Here is a 19,116-nt window from a genome sequence, read left to right as displayed (position 1 = left end):
TGTCGAATACAATTCTGAACGTAAACCAATCGCTGGAGATAGGAAAGTTGCAGATGATGATCATGCACTCGACATGTTGCAGCCTTTGGTTGAAATTGCGGATCGTGTGGCCATTCGTCTTAAAGGACTGCCGGAGACTTCCAGTGACGCGTTCTGGCGGAAGGTAAAGATGCGAGCAGGAACGTCGGGTTCGATAAAGGCTTCGACAGAGATTGTTTCAGACACAGCATAGACTAGTGCTTCGTACGCAGGCTGGCCGTAATGTGGGTTCTTGCCAAGACAAACGGAAGTGAAGGAATAGAAGCATTGACCTCTTCTTCTGCAATCCCGCCGCAAGGCATAAGTATATCGCCTACGATCTCAAACTTCGCTTGCAACGTCGTCGCCAACTTCTGTTCAGCACATGCTGTTGCTGCGACCCATTTACGTTCGGAAAAAGAGCTGACTTCTGATGACATTGAAGCCTACATCATCAACAAAACCACAGGTGCGGTTTGAGGAATTGATGAGCCTCCTCGGCCAAAGGGGAAAAGGAGCGGATGCATTATGCGTTATCCTGGAAAGTGATTGAAGCCTAGAGGTCGATGCCAGAGCGAAATTCGTGGTCATAGATTGTATTGCTGGACAACATCGGATGCACAACGGTTGAGAGGGAGGGCGCTTGATGCTTGAGATTTTTGCTTGATTTTTTCTGCTGCACTGAGTTTTCGGATCAAGTGTCTTGCTGTGTTGTCGTTGTAGATTTTTAGCAGACGTGCTGTTGCTATTCCACGTGAAGTCAAAACTTCTTGGAACCCTCGTCTCGAGGCAATCGCAGTCGATCCTTCCCATTCAGCCTCACGCTCCTACCTACACATGCTCGTCATCGTTCAAGAAACCAGGAAGATGATTTCCAATCAAACATCTTGCGCACGTAGCGACGAGGAGAACGTTGACTCACATCATGCGAATCCTACCAAAGCGTAGTAACATGTAGGTCTGAACGATATGATATACAAATAACCTGTGAGCTACGACTCGTCACACTGAAAGCACAGCTCCGAAATCAACATGTCTTCTCACACGTACAGCATTCATGTGGTCAAGAAGAACGACATAGCCTCTCACGCTACGGTTTCACTCACGACCACCATTCCACAACTCCCGCCCGGTCACATCCGTGCTCGAAGCCTCGTAGTCGGCCTCACGTCCAACAACCTGTCTTACGCCAAAGGCGGCACTCTCCTGAAATGGTGGACGGGATTTCTGCTTCCCGCTGGTCTTCCTTCGCCCTATAGCAACAGCGACAAGTATGGCATTGTGCCAGTCTGGGGCTACGGCGTGGTCACGGAGAGTAAGGTGGAAGGTTTGCAAGAAGGGGAGTTGATTTGGGGCTTTTGGGCGAGCCACGATATGCCAACCGATCTCAAGCTGAAGAAAGTGGAGGATGGCGCAAAGGGGCATTATATTGAGGCAAGCGGCTACAGAACTGGCATGATGAACTTATACCAGAGATGCAGCACTTCACCGAGCTATCCGAGACTTCAAGAATTGGAATCGGATCAAGATCTGAAGAACAAGCTGGGCTGGGCTTCTAGTGCTGGGACTATGCATGAATCTGGCTGGGCCATAAACCGCTTCATTTTCAACACAGAGACTCCCATTCATCCACTGGGAAGTAGTGGAGGATCATGGTCACAAGCAGATGCAGACTTGAGCTCCACCGTGGTCATCAGCATGAGCGCATCAGGAAAGACCGCAAGAGCATGCACGGATTGCTTGATGCACGAGCGCAGAGCTCGCACCGGTCCATTGGCTTTCATGGCTGTTACGTCTTCAGTTGATGAAAGTCTTGTTGATCAGGATACAGCGGTACCGACGAAGGTTGTGCAGTATTCTTCGCTTACTTCGCCAGCAACGACATCTTGGCTGAATGCTCACGCCCCCTCTCGAATCATCATCCTCGACTTCACATCACGCGGCAATTCATTGAACGAGCTCTTGTCTTTGCTCAAAACGAACTTACCGGGTGTCAAGACCACAGTCCTTGGCATTGGAGGCGAACCTAAAGCCCATTCTCCTTCTGAGCTGGCTGAGTTGGCGAAAACGCGAGCTGCGATGTCAGAGCGCGTTCAGATGAACATGTCCGGTATTCGTGACACTGCTCTGGACCTCATTGGCGCAGAGACGTATTTCCAGGACAGGTATGCCGCATGGGACGCTTTCGTAGGAAGAGGAGGATTGAATGGTATGCGACTTGAGTGGCTACAAGGTATATCAGGCCAAGAAGGACTAGAAGGCGCGTGGAGCAGGCTATCCGAGGGAAAGGTAGGCACTGCCGTTTGCATGGCTGTCAAGGTTTGAAGTGGCGCGTTACGACAGGCGACGTCTCAGAAGCGTAACTTGTCAGCCTGATTTCGTTCAGCCTGACTGGAAAGATCAAAATTCTTACCAAGCAAAACGCGCAGCTTTAGTCCTCTTCTACAATCTCATGCAAGCATCAGATTTCTCTGCGCGTCAGAATGCCTACTTTCAGATACATCAAGAAGTTGCTCACGCTGAATGCGGACAGTTCCTTCGACAGCCAGCTCGACAGTCTCTTCTTCTTCAAGTTGCCCGGAGAATTGAGGAATGCGATCTATGGCGGACGATGTTGGATAGTATAGCTCGAGGCGGATTACTGAAGACCTGCTCCAGATGATCGGCCTCGTGCTCATATCCTTGGGCATGCTCAAGATTAAGAAACCCATGAAGTATTGATGGAGAAATTGATGAACATGTCTTGGCATCGGCATCTAGTTCCCGAGCCCTCCTCACCCTGACCAAATAAGCGCCGGATGATCAATGCGCGACAATTGACTGGTGGGTGCCTGCAGCCTGTTCTCGACGAACGCACGGCATTACGTCTTCGATCCCCCGCCTGCCTCCCATTGATGATGCCGTATACTTCCCGCTTCACCTATTGCATTATCTGATCTGATCGCCGAACCCTTTCCTTGTGCCGAGAACACGACTTCTTGGGGACCTTTGAATCCGATCGATCTTGGTGTGGAAGGCGGATAAAGAGATACAGTAGAGGCAAGATGGCGGACTTTCCTAGACAGCGAACGAGCGAGGAAGAGCCTCTGTTGGGCGAGAGAGGAGATGCGAGCTTGCCGGAGGGGAGGCCGCTATACCATAACTTCGTGCTCGGTAAGCCGCAGAATATATCCATCCTGTGCTGAATCCAGCTGGTGAAATCCTTCACTCACGACTATGGACACAGGCACTGGAGTTGTCGCTCAAGCTGGAGCATGGATTATCGCCGCGATAGTATGGGGAGCAGTCTTCTCCAACGACTTGATACTATTCTCAGCACATCCAGTAAGCATCACCTACCTTCTCTGCTCATCCACAGCATCGACTGACGACCTCCCAGCTACTCAACTCCGCCGCCTTCCTCTTCCTCATCCAAGGCGTCCTCGTTCTGCAACCCACCCACACAGCGAAGCAAAAGAAGCAAGGCACCTACGTCCACGCCGCCCTCAACGACGTCGGGATTCTAGCCGCCATTGCCGGCCTTATCGTAATCGAATACAACAAATTCGACCACAACGGCACACACTTTGAATCCCCACACGCGATTCTCGGTCTCGTCACCTACATCGTCATCATCCTCCAAGCATTCGTTGGGATCACGCAGTACTTCACACCACGTCTCTACGGAAGTGTAGAGAACGCGAAGAGTTTGTACAAGTATCACAGAGTTGGGGGATACATTGCTACGGTTTTGTTGCTGGCGACGATTTGTGCGAGCACGTATACCACTTTCAATGTGAATGTGCTTGGGATGCAGCTCTGGGCGGTAGTTGTGGCCAGTGTGCTGGTTCTGGTGGGTGTTTTGCCACGAGTCAGATTGAATAAGTTCGGCTGGTTGGCGGGCAGGTCTTGAAGATGATGATCTGCGGGCTGTCCTCCCGAGCACACTTTCAGAGACAGAGTATGATAACGAGATCTTGGTTCGAATGCATGGGTTGCATCGAGTTTGCTTGAAATCATTGCGAGGCGTTGGAAACGGCGTTTTGTTGAGACTGGTACGTCGCATTGAAGGTCTGATCTATTGCAACTTCACAAATCGTGGGCCAAAACGGCAAAAGGTTCATTATTACTGTCATCATATCTCATACTTTAACCAAAAGGGTATCCCAATATGACCATTCTCCTCAACGCCTTCTGTTCAATCATGATACGCTCGGCGGTGGCCTGGGTGTCGACGTAACGCTTGCATATCCCTGCAAAAGCCATCCAGGAGCATTACTCGACGCCGTAGAATTCTGACTCTCGGGCGTTCCACCATACATGGCGACAGAATCCCAGAACTCTTCCGTAGATGAACGATTCGCAGTTTCGATCCAAGGTAATCTGGTGCCGAGTTTTCGTATCTCTGTATATGGTGTGTAGGAAGCGCCTGGGACGAAAGTGCGTATGAGTTCGGCAAAGTGCTCTGTGTCGGCTTGAATTGTCGCTGCTGAGCCATTGATCAGCAGGAGCCATAGTGCTAGGTCCATCACGGCTTGGCTGTTGGCTGATGCCATTAATGCTCGGTGGATGATGTCTTCGGTGAGGAAGGCTCTGATGTATCTTTGAGCCGAGAGGATGGCTTCTGATAGGTTCACGACTTTGCGTCCAAAGGTCCATGTGAAGAGAAGAGCGCTAAGTCGCACGCACTCTTGAAACTCATGAAGCCAGTCCCAGTCGTCTAATGGGCTTGATCGTGGTGTGGTCTGCTTCGCCAAGCGTAATGCAGCTTTGATACCTAAGCTTGCTTGCTTTCCAGTATGGACGTGAGGGAGCGATGTGTCCGATGTTGAGGCGATTGTGTTGTAAAGAGCTGTGAGAGCAAGAATAGCATCGGTAAGCATGTCGGGCATCAGCTCTTGGCAAGCAGGTTGTAGCATAGCAGCGTCTTGTGGAACCATGAATCCTTGTGCTTGCACATCTTCCACTGCTCTCGTGTGCATAGGGCCAAATGGCAGGTGCAGCAAAGGCTGAACTCTATCCGAATGTGAGAAATTGGCCAGGAGCAGACTGGCAATTGCGGACTCGAAATGGGGTGCAAATTTGCTGGTCCTCCATTCTTCCATAGTCGGTGAAATAGTCGCGAGAGCATTGAGATGAACCAGAGATTCTTCCAATCGTCCTTGGTTCACCTTGATCGTGCAGAGCCGGATGATGGCCCACATCAGCGCGCCCACTGCTTCCATCCGGTCAGACCCGGTAAGCAGGTTTAGTTTTGGCAAGTCCTTTGAGATCTGCACGATTGTTTTATTTTCATGATACTGGCTTTTCTCCTCGTCATTCTTCCAGACCTGATTGGCAATCGCCAGGAAAGAATGTACCAAAGCCGGATTCCTGGCATTCTCATTGAACATAGTGGCCTTGGCATGCTCAGTCCATTTCCAGCCTTGAAGATATCCTTCGAAAAGATCAAAAAGCTCAGCATCGATGGGTACGGGAAACGCAGCAAAAGGGTCCGGTCGCTCGGCCGGCGAAGCACTCAAGGAATGACTCTCACGTTTGACAATGACCTGCTCTGCTTTTGGCGGCTTCTTCGCTCTAGTCGCGTGTCGTATCGGAACTGCTTCCTGACGTTTGATCTGCCTCCCGGACTTCTGCTCAAATACGAGTCTCAAGAACTGGGGATTCTGGGGTTCAGCTTCCGTTGCGGCTTTCGTGGAGCTCTCCGGTCGCTGTCTTGCGCGTTTGGACCATTTCTGATCCTGAACGCGTTGCTGTGCATGGCTTCGGATTCGACTCAGAGTCCCAGCATCGACGCGTCTCTCGGTGGAAAAGCTGATGAATTGCAGCTCTTCCGGCATCTTCGAGGTCTTCTTTCCAGTCTGCGCACATCATTCAAAGCGCCCGCGGCCATTTCTCGACTAGTCGCTAAGACCCATGTTGGACTGTGGTATTCTATTCCATCAAATGTCGTCTGTGAATCCTTCAGCAGGTCGTCAAAGCGTCTGCAATGTGTGTATTAAGCTCCAGACGCGTTCTTCACGGCTGGACCTCACCGGGAGATGGAGTACGATGAGTCCGCGACGCTAGTAAAGTGTTCCAGTCCTTGACTCCTTGCCGAGGCCCTGAAGGATGCGCCAGCTAAACTCTATTTGATTCGTCACAATCTGATATCGTTACACGACCTCCATCTCGCCGACGATCACGTCAAAGGATCTCGGATGAAACCGGCAGAGTTTGCGATGTGCGTTCATGTGCTTGAATACTCTCGAAGATCTGTTGAACGACGTGATCGCTACCAGACTGAGCCGGACATGTTCGAGTGTAGCCAAATTTGCCATTTGAGGAGGCATATCACGACCATGCCACCAGAACCGTACAGTACATGTACGCTTCTCAGCTCTTCACAGCAAGTACTACCATATGCTGTGGGCCATGTTCTGTTGCACCGTCTCTTCACTCTCACGCAGAGTGGCCTGGCAGTTTGCTTTTGTGGCTGTCCAATGCCTCAGACCGTGTTGGGAAACTAGAGCTTCAACCGTGCATGGAGAGGGTGCTCGCTGTCGTCGTTGTGGAAACCAGGACAAGGGCGGATTAGCGAAGACGACTAAGTTAGTGCCCTGGAGGCTGCTGTGAAGCTTCGAGGTAAACTGGTTCTCCGATGTATCCTGACATGGTCAAATTCCGAGGGCAGAGGCCAGTTGTACTGAGACCACGACTGGAGAGGAGTTCATCAAATGTTGTCTGCACAATGCCTTTCCACAATTCCATGAAATGGGGACTGTATTCGTACGAGAGCCAGGAGTAGTCAGAGAGTCCAGAGATAGCGCTTTGCTCCGCAGCGAAGTTGTTGACCCAGACTGTAGCAACAGTGGCTTTGAATACGACGACATCGTCCACGGAAGTTCCTGCTATGTTTTACTAGACGCATGACATCTGCATCTATTGCTGCCATGAACAAGAAGGCTCGAAAGCGCGACCTGCCTCGTGCCATTGAGTGCATGTTCCACCCCTTCCTTGTCCATAAGAATCTGTTACAGCGAGAGCAGACCGCTTCCATGCTTCTATTCCAGCTTGTCCAGATGTTCCAATCTCGTCAACACCACCTGCTTGCTTGTCTCTTGGATTTCGCCTGCCAGGAAGACCTCGTCGAGAATGGCATAAACCTTGTAGAAATTGAAGACCAAGTCTAGCTCGCAGACGTTGCCGAAGAATTGATCTAGGACTTCGACGAAGAAATGGATAGCCTCGAGGTAAGCGAGCTCATTGTCGCTGGCGTCGACACAGGCGCAGAAGAAAAGGCCAGCGTAGCGACGGTAGACGACTTTGGAGGATCCACGAAACTCGACGAAGTTGGACTGGTGTTTCTGGTCTCGCGGCGCAACGAGGCGGTGGACTTCGCCTTTAAGTTTAATCTTCTCGTCGTCGGTATAAGGCGAATACCACTTGGCGAGCCGAGTCTTGCCCCTACGCAGAAACATTAATAGCTGGTTGCTGGGGGTGGTAAGGGCAATTCTTACTGGCGGTTTTGAATGAGAATGAAGGAGAGCACCATGGTGAGAGTGACGACACTTCTCAAAGCTCGGCTTGCATGTGTGTACTGGGCCTTTGCAGTGGCCAGCAATCTGTCGCTGTTGATTGATGCTATCGTCCCATGGAGGAGGTACTGTGGGAATCTCACTCGATGTAGTTCTGCTCGGGAGGGGAGGGTTCTCGGCGCTCGGCAAGATTGCCAGGTTTCAATCCCGCAGCCGTCGCCAACGACAACACTTGAGTCTCCTTCCTTTCTCACTTCGCTTCATACACTATATGTGAGAGCGGATTGTGCGATGGTGTAGGTAAGTGGTCGTACCCATCTCGATTCTCAAAAGCGCATTCAATCGCCGCCGATAGAATATCCCGGCATTTCGACGCGTTCAACACGCGTTCTGTTTCGACCTCAATCTCAAGCTCCTCAGTCCTCGCCAGCACGTGGAACATAGCATGGCTTGCTCCATCACTCTGCCATTCTGGCCGAGCGCGCTGGACTGCATAGACTGGTCGCTGGACAATCACATGGCCGTGGTGGCCGGAGAGAACGTGAGCATCCTCATTCCTCGACTACACGCTTCGCATGCACCATTCTGGGACGCCATTCTTGTCCAGGTGAACGCCTTCACCCTTGCCGAGCTACCGCTTTTTGAGCCTCTGTCAGACCAGGCCTTCTCCATAGGCGAGGAAGTTGCACTGCGACAGGTGCAGGCCGCCAAATGGTCACCTCCAGGCCTGGCCAGATTCGGGAGGTGTGCTCTGGCTGTGCTCACCAGTAACCATGTGCTGTCACTCTGGAGTCCTTCGGGCAAAGTACACCTTCCCACCAACTGGAAGCGGAACGTCATCATCAACCATGCCGTTCGCGCATACTACAAGCAGCATCTCCGTGGCCAAGCCGATGACTCGGAGCAAGCCCAGGTGCAGCAGCGCATCGTTGCCTTCGCATGGAGTCCAGCTCTGCATTCAGGCAGCGAACGCCACAACGAACATCTCTTCCATGGCAGCCATTTCCTCGCAGTCGCTACAGAAGCAAACCATATTCTGCTGCTCCATATCAGCTCGCCAGAGTGTGACAGCTTGGGCCGAAAATTGGAGTGCCAAATGCTCGTCACCGACAACATCAGCGTTGCTCACCGTGTCAGTCATATCGCCTGGAGTTCGTGGCAACCGGATGAATCAGGGGGCAAGAACACCTCGACTCTTTCCTACATCGCCGGCGGCAAGCTTTTCTCTGCCAAGATCCGCGCCATTTCTGCCCAGGCTGTGAGAGCTGTGTCAGGTGAGAAACAAGTTCACGATTTATCTAACGCAGCCGGACCACTACTCTTGCAGCGCGGCGCGATGCTCGCATTTGGTCCGGACATCGTGTACCATGTCACGCCAGACCAAGACCAAATGTCGCACCACCTTGATGACAGATGGGATCCGATAGCAGGTGCAGCCATTACTGACGACGCACTGCACATTGCATCTCAAATGTCAACCACAACTACTGCAACGGCATCGCTTCGTGTTTCGAAAGATGAGAAAGAGCTTCAACCACACGAGAATCCCCAATGGAAGGACGCGATACTTGAGTACAAGTCATCTTATGGTGCCCAACACGATTTGGCTAGCAAAGTCCAGGAACGCACCTGGGGCATGGCTTCCTCGCCACTGGGTGGATTCATCGCGACCTGTGCGAGCATGCATCCGGCAGACACGATTGCCTACGTGATTTCTTCTGACCAAGTCACTCTTCTCAGTATCACATCAGAGAGCATAAGGAAGACCGTTCTGGGAGATGTCACTTCCATGGATGTTTTAAGCTTCTACATGCGACACTGTCAATGCCAGACGCCTCCCAAGGTCCAGCCTACAACGCAGGATCCAGCCTCGCATACGAATGTCGACGACCTGTTGCGATCACTTAGAACCATGATTTACAGTACCGAGCTTCGACAGATGCAGATGAACACTACGATGGCTCTGATCGATGGCGGCAGCTGCAGTTCACCAGATTCCATCAAATTCGTCACTGACCATATAACGAAGCTCTTCTTAAGCTTTCCCGCCGTAGGCTTGCAGATTGACAGGCTCAGCCTAGACATCTGCAATCTCTATGACTTGGCTTTGTCGAAAGTGGATGCCAAGCATGCTCTTGGCGATCTGGTGAGCAGATTTGTTGGACGCCCACATTGACACCCTAGTCACTGACATTCTCCCTAGATTGCATCTGCAAAGACATGGTCTGAGCGTTGCACGATATGCCACGAGTCAATTCCTTTCGAGAGCTTTAAGTGGGCACGGTGTGCCAAGGAACATCAGTTCGCTCGCTGTGCTCTTTCGCTCCTCAGTATCCAGGGACCCGGAAGTACCAAACATTGCGGCATCTGTGGGTTGCAGTATCTAGACGAAACGAAGTCGCTGAGTTTGCAGCCAAAAAAGCAAATGGCTGCTGTGCCTGTTGCGGCGGTACCCGGAGCAGATCAATCTACAATCCCGGCCAATAGCACGTGGGTCAAGATCTCGCGTAGTGGAAGCACTACTGCACGAACGACAACAACCCTGGCTCAACTACTGTTCGCGGCGTGCGACGTATGCGTTTATTGCGGCGGCAGGTTCATGGACTAGAGTGTGCGACCGAACGCAGTTTGTGTAACTGCACTACTTGATGCGGTCATGCTGGCCTCGGTCAATTTCCATCCGCATTCCAGCGGGCGTTGTTTCGACGACAGGTCACAACATGGAAACGACGCTCATGCAGACTGACAGACCCCGTTGACTACGTGCAGGTAACAACACCTCGATTACGTTCGATTAGCAACCTGTCGCCCTTGAGAGAGGTTTGCAGCAGCCAGAAGCTTCCGCAGCACAACGCAATCGACTAGCATATCCTGAGAGCTAGACAAACGTACAGCGTTCGATGGAGTCAAACATACACGCCAGCACAGAAGGTGTTCGATTTTCAAACTCGCCAAGACGATACACGCAGGTCATGGAAGGACCACAGAGTCCAGCTCGCAGCATGCATCCAGAGCATAGTGGTCTTGGGCTCCAGATGGAGAACATAGACAGTCAAGCAGACTTCGGTCACAGGACGACGGACTATTTCGACGATACTTCGGAAGATGAGGAAGCCCCACCTCCTGTTTCTGGAGATCTCGAAGCAGTAATTGGAAGATCTGGTTCACCAAGCAAGAAGAAACGTCCAATCTCGTCCACACAGATGATGGTGTCACAATGCGAGCCTAAACGAGTGAGCATCAGACCTGAGGAGCCGCGGTCTGAGGGCTATGAGCGAATAGACTCCAACTTGAACCAGCAAGTACCAGATCGCGCCACTGCCACGCCTGATACATCTTTCAATGGTTCCGTGGAAGAGTTTCTGCCAGGTGAAGCTAGCACGCCACAACAAGCGAAAGCTATTCGCCTTTCCTCAACTACGCGCTTCCGAACGTCAGGCCTATATGGCTCTCCTCATTCGACACGATCCGGAGATCAATACAGGCCACCTCATGAAAGAGATGCGCGCATGTCGCAGCATCACGACAATTTTGAACAGAGATTGGGAATTCATGCTGCTGCATACGACAAATATCTGCATTCGATGCTTGAAGATCCCGAACTTGCACGACTAGACCCTTTAAACAACCCACGAGCTTCTCAGATCCCGCCGCGCCTCAGCATAAATTCCAAGAAGAAGGTCTCTGTGGTAAGACCACCTCCACTTGCCTCTGCAGATAGAGGAGAGTTCCCTGAAAATCCTCAACGAACACCGTATCCTTTCTACAAAAGCCCTTCTCTACCCAAGGACAGCGCTTTACCCAAAGACACCGAGAATTTCCTCATTCTCAGCATTCGTCGAGGCTACCGAAATGGTAGCACCAGAACAACTGGTCTTAGGATCCCGTCAGAAAAGGCACAAGCTTCTGAAAGCACGTACTCTGTTCCCGGGGCACAAGAGAAAGCTAGCAACGTTGCTTTTGACGATCAGAACTTCTTCAACGAACTTCGAGCTGCCTATGCGTCACTGGCAGGCCCTTTTCGCTTTTTTAGCGCTCGAAAGTTGACCAGGATTGCACTCAAAGGACCTGCTACCAAAGCCGCAGATGCACAATACGGCTGGATCCCTTCAAGTCCAGGCCTTCGACCTGCCAGCTGGAAGGGCTCAGCAGGACTTTCGGTGGAGAAAGCTTACACCTACTATCAAAGGCCGGCGCTCGGCAAAGGCCGCGTGCCGTACGTGAAATGGGCACGAGAATTAGCAGCTGCTGGCAATCTCGATAAACCACCTCAGCATATGGAAAAGCAGGATTTGACACGTCTTGAGACGGATTCAGAACCTTCCGAAGGTCTGGAATTCGTGGTTGGATGGTCGATCTCTCGCATTCTATTTGCGCTACTTCTGGTCCTTCTCTTAGCCGTCGCGGCGACTTTACTCTGGATCTTTCTCGGACGGAATACGGCTGTATCTTCGCCCGCTCCTGCAAATGCTGGTTTCAGAGATGCGGGAGATCGAGTCGGTACGGGAGTTTTGATCGGCGTTCTGGTCTTGTTCATCGGCATGACTGGCATCAGTGGCTGGATAGGTGTGAGTTGGCTGGTAATGTGACGAGCGAGCGTGCGAGCGTTTCGTCTTCTTCTGCTGTACATGTAACGTAACGTAATGCATTGACGAAGGCGATTTCCAAGGACTCATCGCTTCCTTTCCAGCTTCACTTTCTTCCTCATAGGCGGCCCTCTTATCATAACCTCACCCTCGCATTTGTCCTCCTTCTTATGCGAAGCAACCCCATTATCATAACTAAAACATCCCAAACAAAGTAACGTGCTATGTCGACATTTACTGCAAATTATCCCTCGGCTGGAATTATCGTTGGAGCAGAGGCAGCATATCCAAGCCATTTCGCTTCGGATCGAGAGGTTGATTGAGTTACGAAGTGAGGATAGTAACGTATACTCACTCGATACCTCTCACGTTACTCTAAAGGTGTGTTTTAGCGAGGATTCGAGTTGAGGTGCGGAGATTTTGTATTGATTTTTAGTTTCGAGGGTCGAGGGTTTTGTAGTGAAGAAGCGTCGCTTTCTCCGCTGAGATTTGGATCTTTGACTCGACTCGATTGAAGAATCTGGTTCTGTGGGTTTCGAGTTGGGTTGATGCGATGTTGTGTTCAGGCTGAGTTTTTTTTTTTTTTTTTTTCAAAAGTTGCGAAAGAAGCCTTGGAATTTGTATGCTCTCTCTCTCTCTCTCTCTCTCCGCCGTGAATTTTGGAGCTCGGGACTAGAATAGGTGTTGCCTATTATTCCTTCCAACGCGCTTGCGTCCTTATCGTCTTGCGAGTAGTATGCGCTTTGCTGATCTTTTTTTTTCTTGCTGTGGCCTGATGTCGTCGGTAAAGACAGAATGTGGAAGAAAAATTGTTGCGCAGTGTCGCAAGCCCTGGCTTTGATGACCGCGCTCGTGACAATAATCGCTGAAGAAGTACCTTGTGACGAAGTGACACTGACCGTCACACTCCTTCGCCACAGAATCCTGTGACAACTCGGACTCGGACCTGTCTTGGTATCTGCGGATGAAAATTGGCGTATGATTTCCCGGGTGCAGCCTTGGGTTTGATTTCCCGTAGCCTTAGCCTTTGCTCAAGTTGCTTTCCACCGCCGCGATAGACTCGGATGCGACAGATGTGGTTGTTAATCGAGAATAGAAGTCTTCTGGAAGGGATGATGTCTGCTGCTCGGTGGTTTCAGATGTATATTTCCAGGGATCATGAGTTTGGCAACAAGAAACTAAAGTTTGAGCTCGGACCAGCCGGAGAAAGAAGAAGTGTAATATAGTATCTTTGCGAATGAATAAGAAAATTACAAGAAAGAAAGAGTGGGTAAAAGGAGCGTGTCTTGTTTTCTTACAGCTTCTTCTGTTGTCCTTGCTTGATGCAGGTTTGATGTCAGGAGTTGGAGAGATTTGTCAATGGAACGTAGCAACCGGTACTTGGTTCTTATGCAGGGTCCTTGCTGCACCGAAACTTGCTTAAGTTCGCCTGAGGACAAAAGATTGAATGCTAAGAATACTCCATATTGTGACTTTCATTTCTCGGCAGCTGTGTTGTCTTCTGTAATGTGGTCTGAGTCGAAGCACCTCTATGCCAACGTGTACTTATTGAACCAGTTCATCATTTCAGTCGTAGCATTGAAGAACGTGGGAGTGCTCGAGTCGGAATTCGGCACTGTGCTTGCCCCTAAAAGTGAAGGGTAGAAGAGTTAGCATAAGCCCTAGCGAGGAAAGCGATTCGTATCTAGGTGAGTTGATTGAAGCAGGTAGAGTAAGACAAGAGGGCTACAAGGCGGCAGGATGAGGCTGTTGCCTAAAGGTCTACTCACAAGAGTGACCCAGGTTGTATACCCAATAGTTGGTCACAAGGCCTCTCTTGCCGACAGCGTCGCCGAATTCGTGCTTGTGGACACTAGTATCGTAGGGCTTGGTCGTAATATTGGTAGTGCCAAGACCATTGATATATGCCCAGTTCATGATGAAGTGATTCACGGAAGGAAGGCATCTACCACGACGCTCGCCGCCATAGAATGCAATGACATCATCAGCGCTGCCGTGGATTTCTAGGATTGGAACTTGACGACCTGGGTTGCACGGAATTGCGACAGTGTCCGGACGACAGCCCGTCGACTGCAATGTCTGGTCTGCTGTTCGTCAGTAGCCTGAAGTGAGGGTGAACACAGCTCTGACTTACAGTACGCTCCGCTATTGCTTGCAAACGCAGCGATCTTTTTGCTTGCAGTGTTATCACAAGCCAAAACATTCAAACTAAAGCCACCGCCATTCGACTTTCCGGTCGAGTAGATGGCATCAGTATTGATGCAGTACTGATTCGAGATAGCAGTGATCATATCAAGCGTGAATTGAACGTCGTTGATTGAGGTGTCAGCCGCCGGATCTCCCTGCCACTGAGCGCTGATACCCTGAGGGTAGACTGCGAGATTGTCCTTATTAAAGTAAGGGTCTGAGAAGCCACTCAATCCCTCTTGTTTCGCTGAGCTTCCTCCGCGCCCATGGAAGCTGAAAATCAGGCCTCGAGCCTGGTTGATGTTGTAATTCGTTGGAATGTGCAGCAGATAAGAGCGAGAGCGACCTCCAGAGGTAAGAGTGAGACTGTTGCTTGATCCAGTGCCGCCTGTCTTGATACCAGCACCAAGAGCTTTGCCGCAGCCTGGGGAGGGAGTGAATGCGGTAGTACTGCTAACGAGTCCAATGAGCAATGTAGCGATGTTGTGGAAATGCATTTCTATAGCCTGATGTGTGAGAGAGTGTCTTGGATGAACTAGTAGATCAGTATGGTGACGAGGAAAGAGACAAACATGATAGTAGATGTCGCGCTTTTTGTATTCACTCTCCGACTCACTTGGACCGAACAACCCTCATTGATTGGCGTCATCACATGCCGCAGGCATCCTCACCACGAACGAGGTCAGCACAGCAACGTGGATTCCACGCTGAGACAGGGCGTCATCCGCTCGAGCCTTTTGGCAGTGAAGCGATGATGGCCGACGAGTGGCATCCAACGCACGAACAGAACCATACCCCATGTCTTGAGCGCAAGTCATGATAATGCCATGGGGTGGTGTCTTCATAAGAGAACGACTTGCCCAGCATTGGCCGAGAATAAAGCCAGTAAAACACAGAGAATGGATCTGCGATATCCTGGCATCCAGTTTTGTTCGACCCCAAACACTTTCGTTGTATTTAGATCCGCCCTTGCTTCCGCTCCGGGTCCGATGTCCATCGTACATCGGAGATGGCTTGGTGGCGTTTTTGTTGACAATTGAATAGCGCCTTGGAATTTGTGAAGTCATTTCACCTTCTACTCTATCACCTGAGTTGTGATTAGCTTCTCTGCACAACTACAAGGAGACGATCTCTGAACACCTCGATTCGTACGCACCCGTTAGCTTCAGTCTGTAGCTAGGCTTGGAGTGTCCATTACCCGGGATTTGTGTGTAAAGAAGAAAAACGAAGTCGCTGCTACAAATGCCGAGGTTCCAGCCATAAAGCAGCTGGTATAGTAGAACCCAACTGTGTCTGCTAGAGATCCACAAATGAGTGGACCTAACATTAATCCCATGGAAAAGGAGACCTCTGTGAGCGAAAACATGCGAGAGCTGCCTCCACCAGGACCGAAAACGTCAGGATTTGTTTCTCGGAGATCGTGCAGAATAGCTGCGAATTGGTCAGTACTTTTAGTGAGACAAGCCGTACGTACAAGGGCCTTACCGTTCAGTTGAAATGTGCCAGCGCCGCGGGCAAATGACCACACTATACCGATGCTGATAATGCAGGCCACAAAAGCGCCTTGACCTCGAGCATCGGAACCATATCCAAGAAAGTCAGCGTCGCCTGGTACTCCGGCGAACCAGAGCAACAGCGCTGTCAAGGCCCATCCGATTGTTGTAGGCCATTTGAGACCTATGCGGTCTCGTAGCCAACCGACGAAAGGTGCAAGGCACATTGCAGGTATCTGTAAGCCAAGAAATATTGATCCGATTGGTGCCGGTCCCCATCCAAAAGCGTCTCTCAGATGGACGGGTAAGGTGGCATCGAAACCAGAAAGAATTGTGGAAAAGGCGATAACGTTGAAGATCGCCGCATAGACCTTTCCCTGGCGAAACATGATTGAGTAGAAGCCTTGTGAAGCACCACCTTTCGATTCATCGTTGTCGTTGGTCGAGTCTGCCAAGAGTGGTTCATCATCGCTTGGCTCGTGGGACGCAGGATTAGCTTTTGCTGTCTTGGAGGCCGCTGGCTGGTCTGCCATGGCCAGTCGAGCAATGAAGTCGATAGCTAGCAATGTCAATGGCACGGTCCAAGCGGGCCAATATCCAATCCATTCCAGCAAGGCACCTGCAACAGCAGGACCGGTAATTATTCCTGCAGTGATAAAAGAGCCAGCAATCCCCAAAGCTTTGCCCTGGTGCTGCTTTCCTGCGGCGTCAGTCAACATTCCAAAACCAACAATCCATGCTGCTGTGCCGGCCATGCCTTGGAGAATGCGGCCAATGTACATGGCCCACACTGAAGGGGTTGTAGCCACGAGCAGAGTACCGACAGTGCAGCCAATGAGGGATAGAAGGAGTGGAATCTTTCTGCTGGTAGTCTGGTCTGCGAGGTATCCAATAACGGGTGCCGAAAGCATAGAGACGAGACCAAGGACGAAAAGCAGCTCTGTGGTAAATCGCTGGGTGAATGACGGATCGAGCCTTAACCTCTTCTCGATCATATATGGCATTATCGGGACAATAAATCCATAGATGAAATTCTCTGCACACGTCTTAGCGTTTAGTGGCTCGAACTCGAGGATTCTACATACCTGTGAAAAGGCCTAGCGTAGCTGTAAAAATGAGTAGCGTCTTCGAATACCGCCAAGACTGAGAGCTCACTGTCTTAGTCTCTGCGGAGGCCATTTGGGAGACGATTCCTCCTGAGGCTTGACGAGACTTGGCTCTGGGGACTGGATTTGAAAGAAGCTGAGTTCAGAGTCTTCAGAGGAAGGCAAACCCATGCACTGCATGCAGTTGAGAAAGATCCACTTGTGCCGGGCCGGTAGGGCGCATGTTCCAATGTATATCCGATGGGCATGCCGCGGACTCGGCGCTGCACACGTCCATCATGCACATAGTATAGGCGCCGCTTGATCATCAGAGTCAGTGAGAGGCGTGGTTGTCAGAGCAGCAGGCTGCTGTTCAGCCTTTCCAGGAGAAACACAGTCGCGAAACATTGGAAGCGGCAGTCCCGACATCGGTCGCGCAGTTGGCCGAGGGATCCTTGCGCGCCTCCCAAACCTTCGCCTTCTTCACCACGTCGGCTGCCCTCTGCCCTTTGTTATCAACGAAGCCCATCCTCCTTCTGCTATCCATCCCACTGGCGCGGCGAGACTGTGCGTGTGCTGATTGCGGCGGTTGAAATTTCCGAATGGCTCGCTCAGCTGCCACAGAGAGTGTCGCGGCAGGACGTGGCGGCATGATGGTGCATGGCATGGCATGGCATTCTTGCGGTGGGCAGATCAAAACGACCATGAAGAATGGGAGGGCGTCATGACGGCGCCTTCTGATCATCACAAAATCAGCATGTGCGCGATCGTCAACGAGAAAAGGCAGGTACGGTAATACTCAAATGGATACTCTTTGCTCTGCCTGCTGGGCTTGCCGCTGTCTTGACGCCAGCATTCACTTGTTCAGTGTAAACATTAACGTGAGCCGTTGAAAGGGCGCGACTGCCATGGCTCACATGTAAGGTTTGATGCAGTTGCCCAACGGCGAGTCCGCGCTTGCTCAATCTCAGAACTTCCCTTCGTCTCTTGCCCAAGACTACACCTCACATCGCCTGTGGTCCAAGAACAACCGCAGCAGACATGGACCCACCCGACAAAGTGACCATTCTCCTACCCGAGCTCTTCACATCATTCCTGGCAGACGAGCCAAGGCTCCACACCGCCTACGACAAAGTCCGACGAGAGTCAGAGACGGCCATTATCGAATTCTGCAACTACGACCATCGAGTGGCCACCATCGTGCGCAAAGGTGATTTCAGCCGTTTCGTCGCCATTGCAGCGCCGGATGCCGAAGAAAGTCGCCTTCGATTGTATTGCGACTGGTGCAATTGGGTCTTTCCCTACGATGACCTCTTTGACAATGGAAAACTCAAGCTCGATGCTGCCGCAGCACAAGCAAAAATGCAAGCGCTCTTCGCCACCATGGAATCAACCGAAGAGGGAGCTGACACCGAGCAATGCCACCTCATTCGCTTTCACAATGCCATCTGGTCGCAGCTACAGGCTAGTGCACCGCCTGGCGTACAGAGACGTTTCCTGAAGACAATGCACCGCTTCTGCGATGCTGTCCTGAAGCAGGTCTTCAAAGTGGCTGCAGAGGAGACACCGACCTTGTCCGAGATGTTAAAGATTCGGCGACAATCAGCCGGCGTGGCTCCGCTGTATCCTTTCTTCGAGTACGCACATGCATTGGATCTGCCGGATGAGTTCTTTGACAGTGCATGGGTTCAAGAGCTTGAAGAACTCGGTATGGACTGTGCACTATTGTAAGCTCTTCCAAAAGAATCGCGCCACAAGACCCGTCTGACAAGCACATAGGCAAAACGACATGCTCTCGTACTTCAAAGAAGAGGTACAAGATACGCAGTGAAGCTCTTCTTCATCCCAGCTAACTCGTGTAAGGCGGAAGGCGTTCCACATAACGTGGTTGCCATATGTCGCATTCGCGGCCTCTCGGCACAAGACGCATTCGACCACGTTGGCCATATGCTTGACGACCGTCTTGCTCGTATCAAGTCGTGCATTTCGACCCGACCACATTACGAGGACCAGCGGCTCGACCATGAAGCAGACGGCTACATCGAAGGAGTACTAAACACCCTCCGCGCCAACCTTTACTGGTCTTTTGCGAGCAGACGCTATCTTGGCGATCAAGCCGACGTGGTGCGACGCACGCGAAGGGTCGAGGTCCTCAAGGATCCAGCTTTCATGGGACAATCCTCGGAGCAGCTGGCATCAGTCGTGCTCGAGAAGTGACATCACTCGAGCCATTGCAAATATCAAGCAAAGC

The 19,116-nt window shown here is 51.3% G+C and overlaps 8 protein-coding genes across 8 annotated transcripts; 4 read left to right on the top strand and 4 right to left on the bottom strand.

The window, feature by feature from the left end:
* Positions 1-886: 886 nt before the first annotated feature.
* On the top strand, positions 887-2,739 carry MYCFIDRAFT_215761 (uncharacterized protein; the record flags this gene model as incomplete). The annotated part of the gene is made up of 2 exons (XM_007930022.1): positions 887-2,307; positions 2,677-2,739. The coding sequence occupies exons 1-2, from the start codon at positions 1,051-1,053 to the stop codon at positions 2,737-2,739; spliced, it is 1,320 nt and encodes a 439-aa protein (XP_007928213.1). The 5' UTR covers positions 887-1,050.
* Positions 2,740-2,977: 238 nt separating this feature from the next.
* MYCFIDRAFT_89281 (uncharacterized protein) lies at positions 2,978-4,805 on the top strand. The gene is made up of 3 exons (XM_007930021.1): positions 2,978-3,171; positions 3,245-3,342; positions 3,398-4,805. The coding sequence occupies exons 1-3, from the start codon at positions 3,063-3,065 to the stop codon at positions 3,908-3,910; spliced, it is 720 nt and encodes a 239-aa protein (XP_007928212.1). The 5' UTR covers positions 2,978-3,062; the 3' UTR covers positions 3,911-4,805.
* On the bottom strand, positions 3,398-6,025 carry MYCFIDRAFT_215759 (uncharacterized protein). Its single transcript, XM_007930020.1, has one exon. The coding sequence runs from the start codon at positions 5,835-5,837 to the stop codon at positions 4,200-4,202; it is 1,638 nt and encodes a 545-aa protein (XP_007928211.1). The 5' UTR covers positions 5,838-6,025; the 3' UTR covers positions 3,398-4,199.
* Positions 6,026-6,227: 202 nt separating this feature from the next.
* MYCFIDRAFT_61166 (uncharacterized protein) lies at positions 6,228-7,624 on the bottom strand. Its single transcript, XM_007929851.1, has 2 exons — positions 7,497-7,624; positions 6,228-7,443 (listed from the first exon to the last, which is right to left on the bottom strand). The coding sequence occupies exons 1-2, from the start codon at positions 7,529-7,531 to the stop codon at positions 7,041-7,043; spliced, it is 438 nt and encodes a 145-aa protein (XP_007928042.1). The 5' UTR covers positions 7,532-7,624; the 3' UTR covers positions 6,228-7,040.
* Positions 7,625-7,959: 335 nt separating this feature from the next.
* MYCFIDRAFT_197731 (uncharacterized protein) lies at positions 7,960-12,103 on the top strand (the record flags this gene model as incomplete). The annotated part of the gene is made up of 3 exons (XM_007930019.1): positions 7,960-9,660; positions 9,718-10,086; positions 10,409-12,103. The coding sequence occupies 3 exons, from the start codon at positions 7,960-7,962 to the stop codon at positions 12,101-12,103; spliced, it is 3,765 nt and encodes a 1,254-aa protein (XP_007928210.1).
* A 1,526-nt stretch (positions 12,104-13,629) lies between these two features.
* Positions 13,630-14,784, bottom strand: MYCFIDRAFT_189225 (uncharacterized protein; the record flags this gene model as incomplete). Its single annotated transcript, XM_007930018.1, has 4 exons — positions 13,630-13,727; positions 13,870-14,184; positions 14,235-14,633; positions 14,688-14,784. The coding sequence occupies 4 exons, from the start codon at positions 14,782-14,784 to the stop codon at positions 13,630-13,632; spliced, it is 909 nt and encodes a 302-aa protein (XP_007928209.1).
* A 668-nt stretch (positions 14,785-15,452) lies between these two features.
* On the bottom strand, positions 15,453-16,959 carry MYCFIDRAFT_46557 (uncharacterized protein; the record flags this gene model as incomplete). Its single annotated transcript, XM_007929786.1, has 3 exons — positions 15,453-15,718; positions 15,773-16,816; positions 16,866-16,959. 3 exons carry the CDS (start codon positions 16,957-16,959, stop codon positions 15,453-15,455), a joined length of 1,404 nt encoding a protein of 467 aa, XP_007927977.1.
* Positions 16,960-17,906: 947 nt separating this feature from the next.
* On the top strand, positions 17,907-19,082 carry MYCFIDRAFT_140294 (uncharacterized protein; the record flags this gene model as incomplete). The annotated part of the gene is made up of 2 exons (XM_007930017.1): positions 17,907-18,582; positions 18,715-19,082. The coding sequence occupies 2 exons, from the start codon at positions 17,907-17,909 to the stop codon at positions 19,080-19,082; spliced, it is 1,044 nt and encodes a 347-aa protein (XP_007928208.1).
* Positions 19,083-19,116: the final 34 nt, after the last annotated feature.

Source organism: Pseudocercospora fijiensis, assembly GCF_000340215.1.
Source record: "Pseudocercospora fijiensis CIRAD86 unplaced genomic scaffold MYCFIscaffold_6, whole genome shotgun sequence".
NCBI classification, from domain to species: Eukaryota; Fungi; Ascomycota; class Dothideomycetes; order Mycosphaerellales; family Mycosphaerellaceae; genus Pseudocercospora; species Pseudocercospora fijiensis.
Note: the sequence above shows the minus strand (reverse complement) of the source record. Positions and strands in the feature narration are given on the sequence as shown.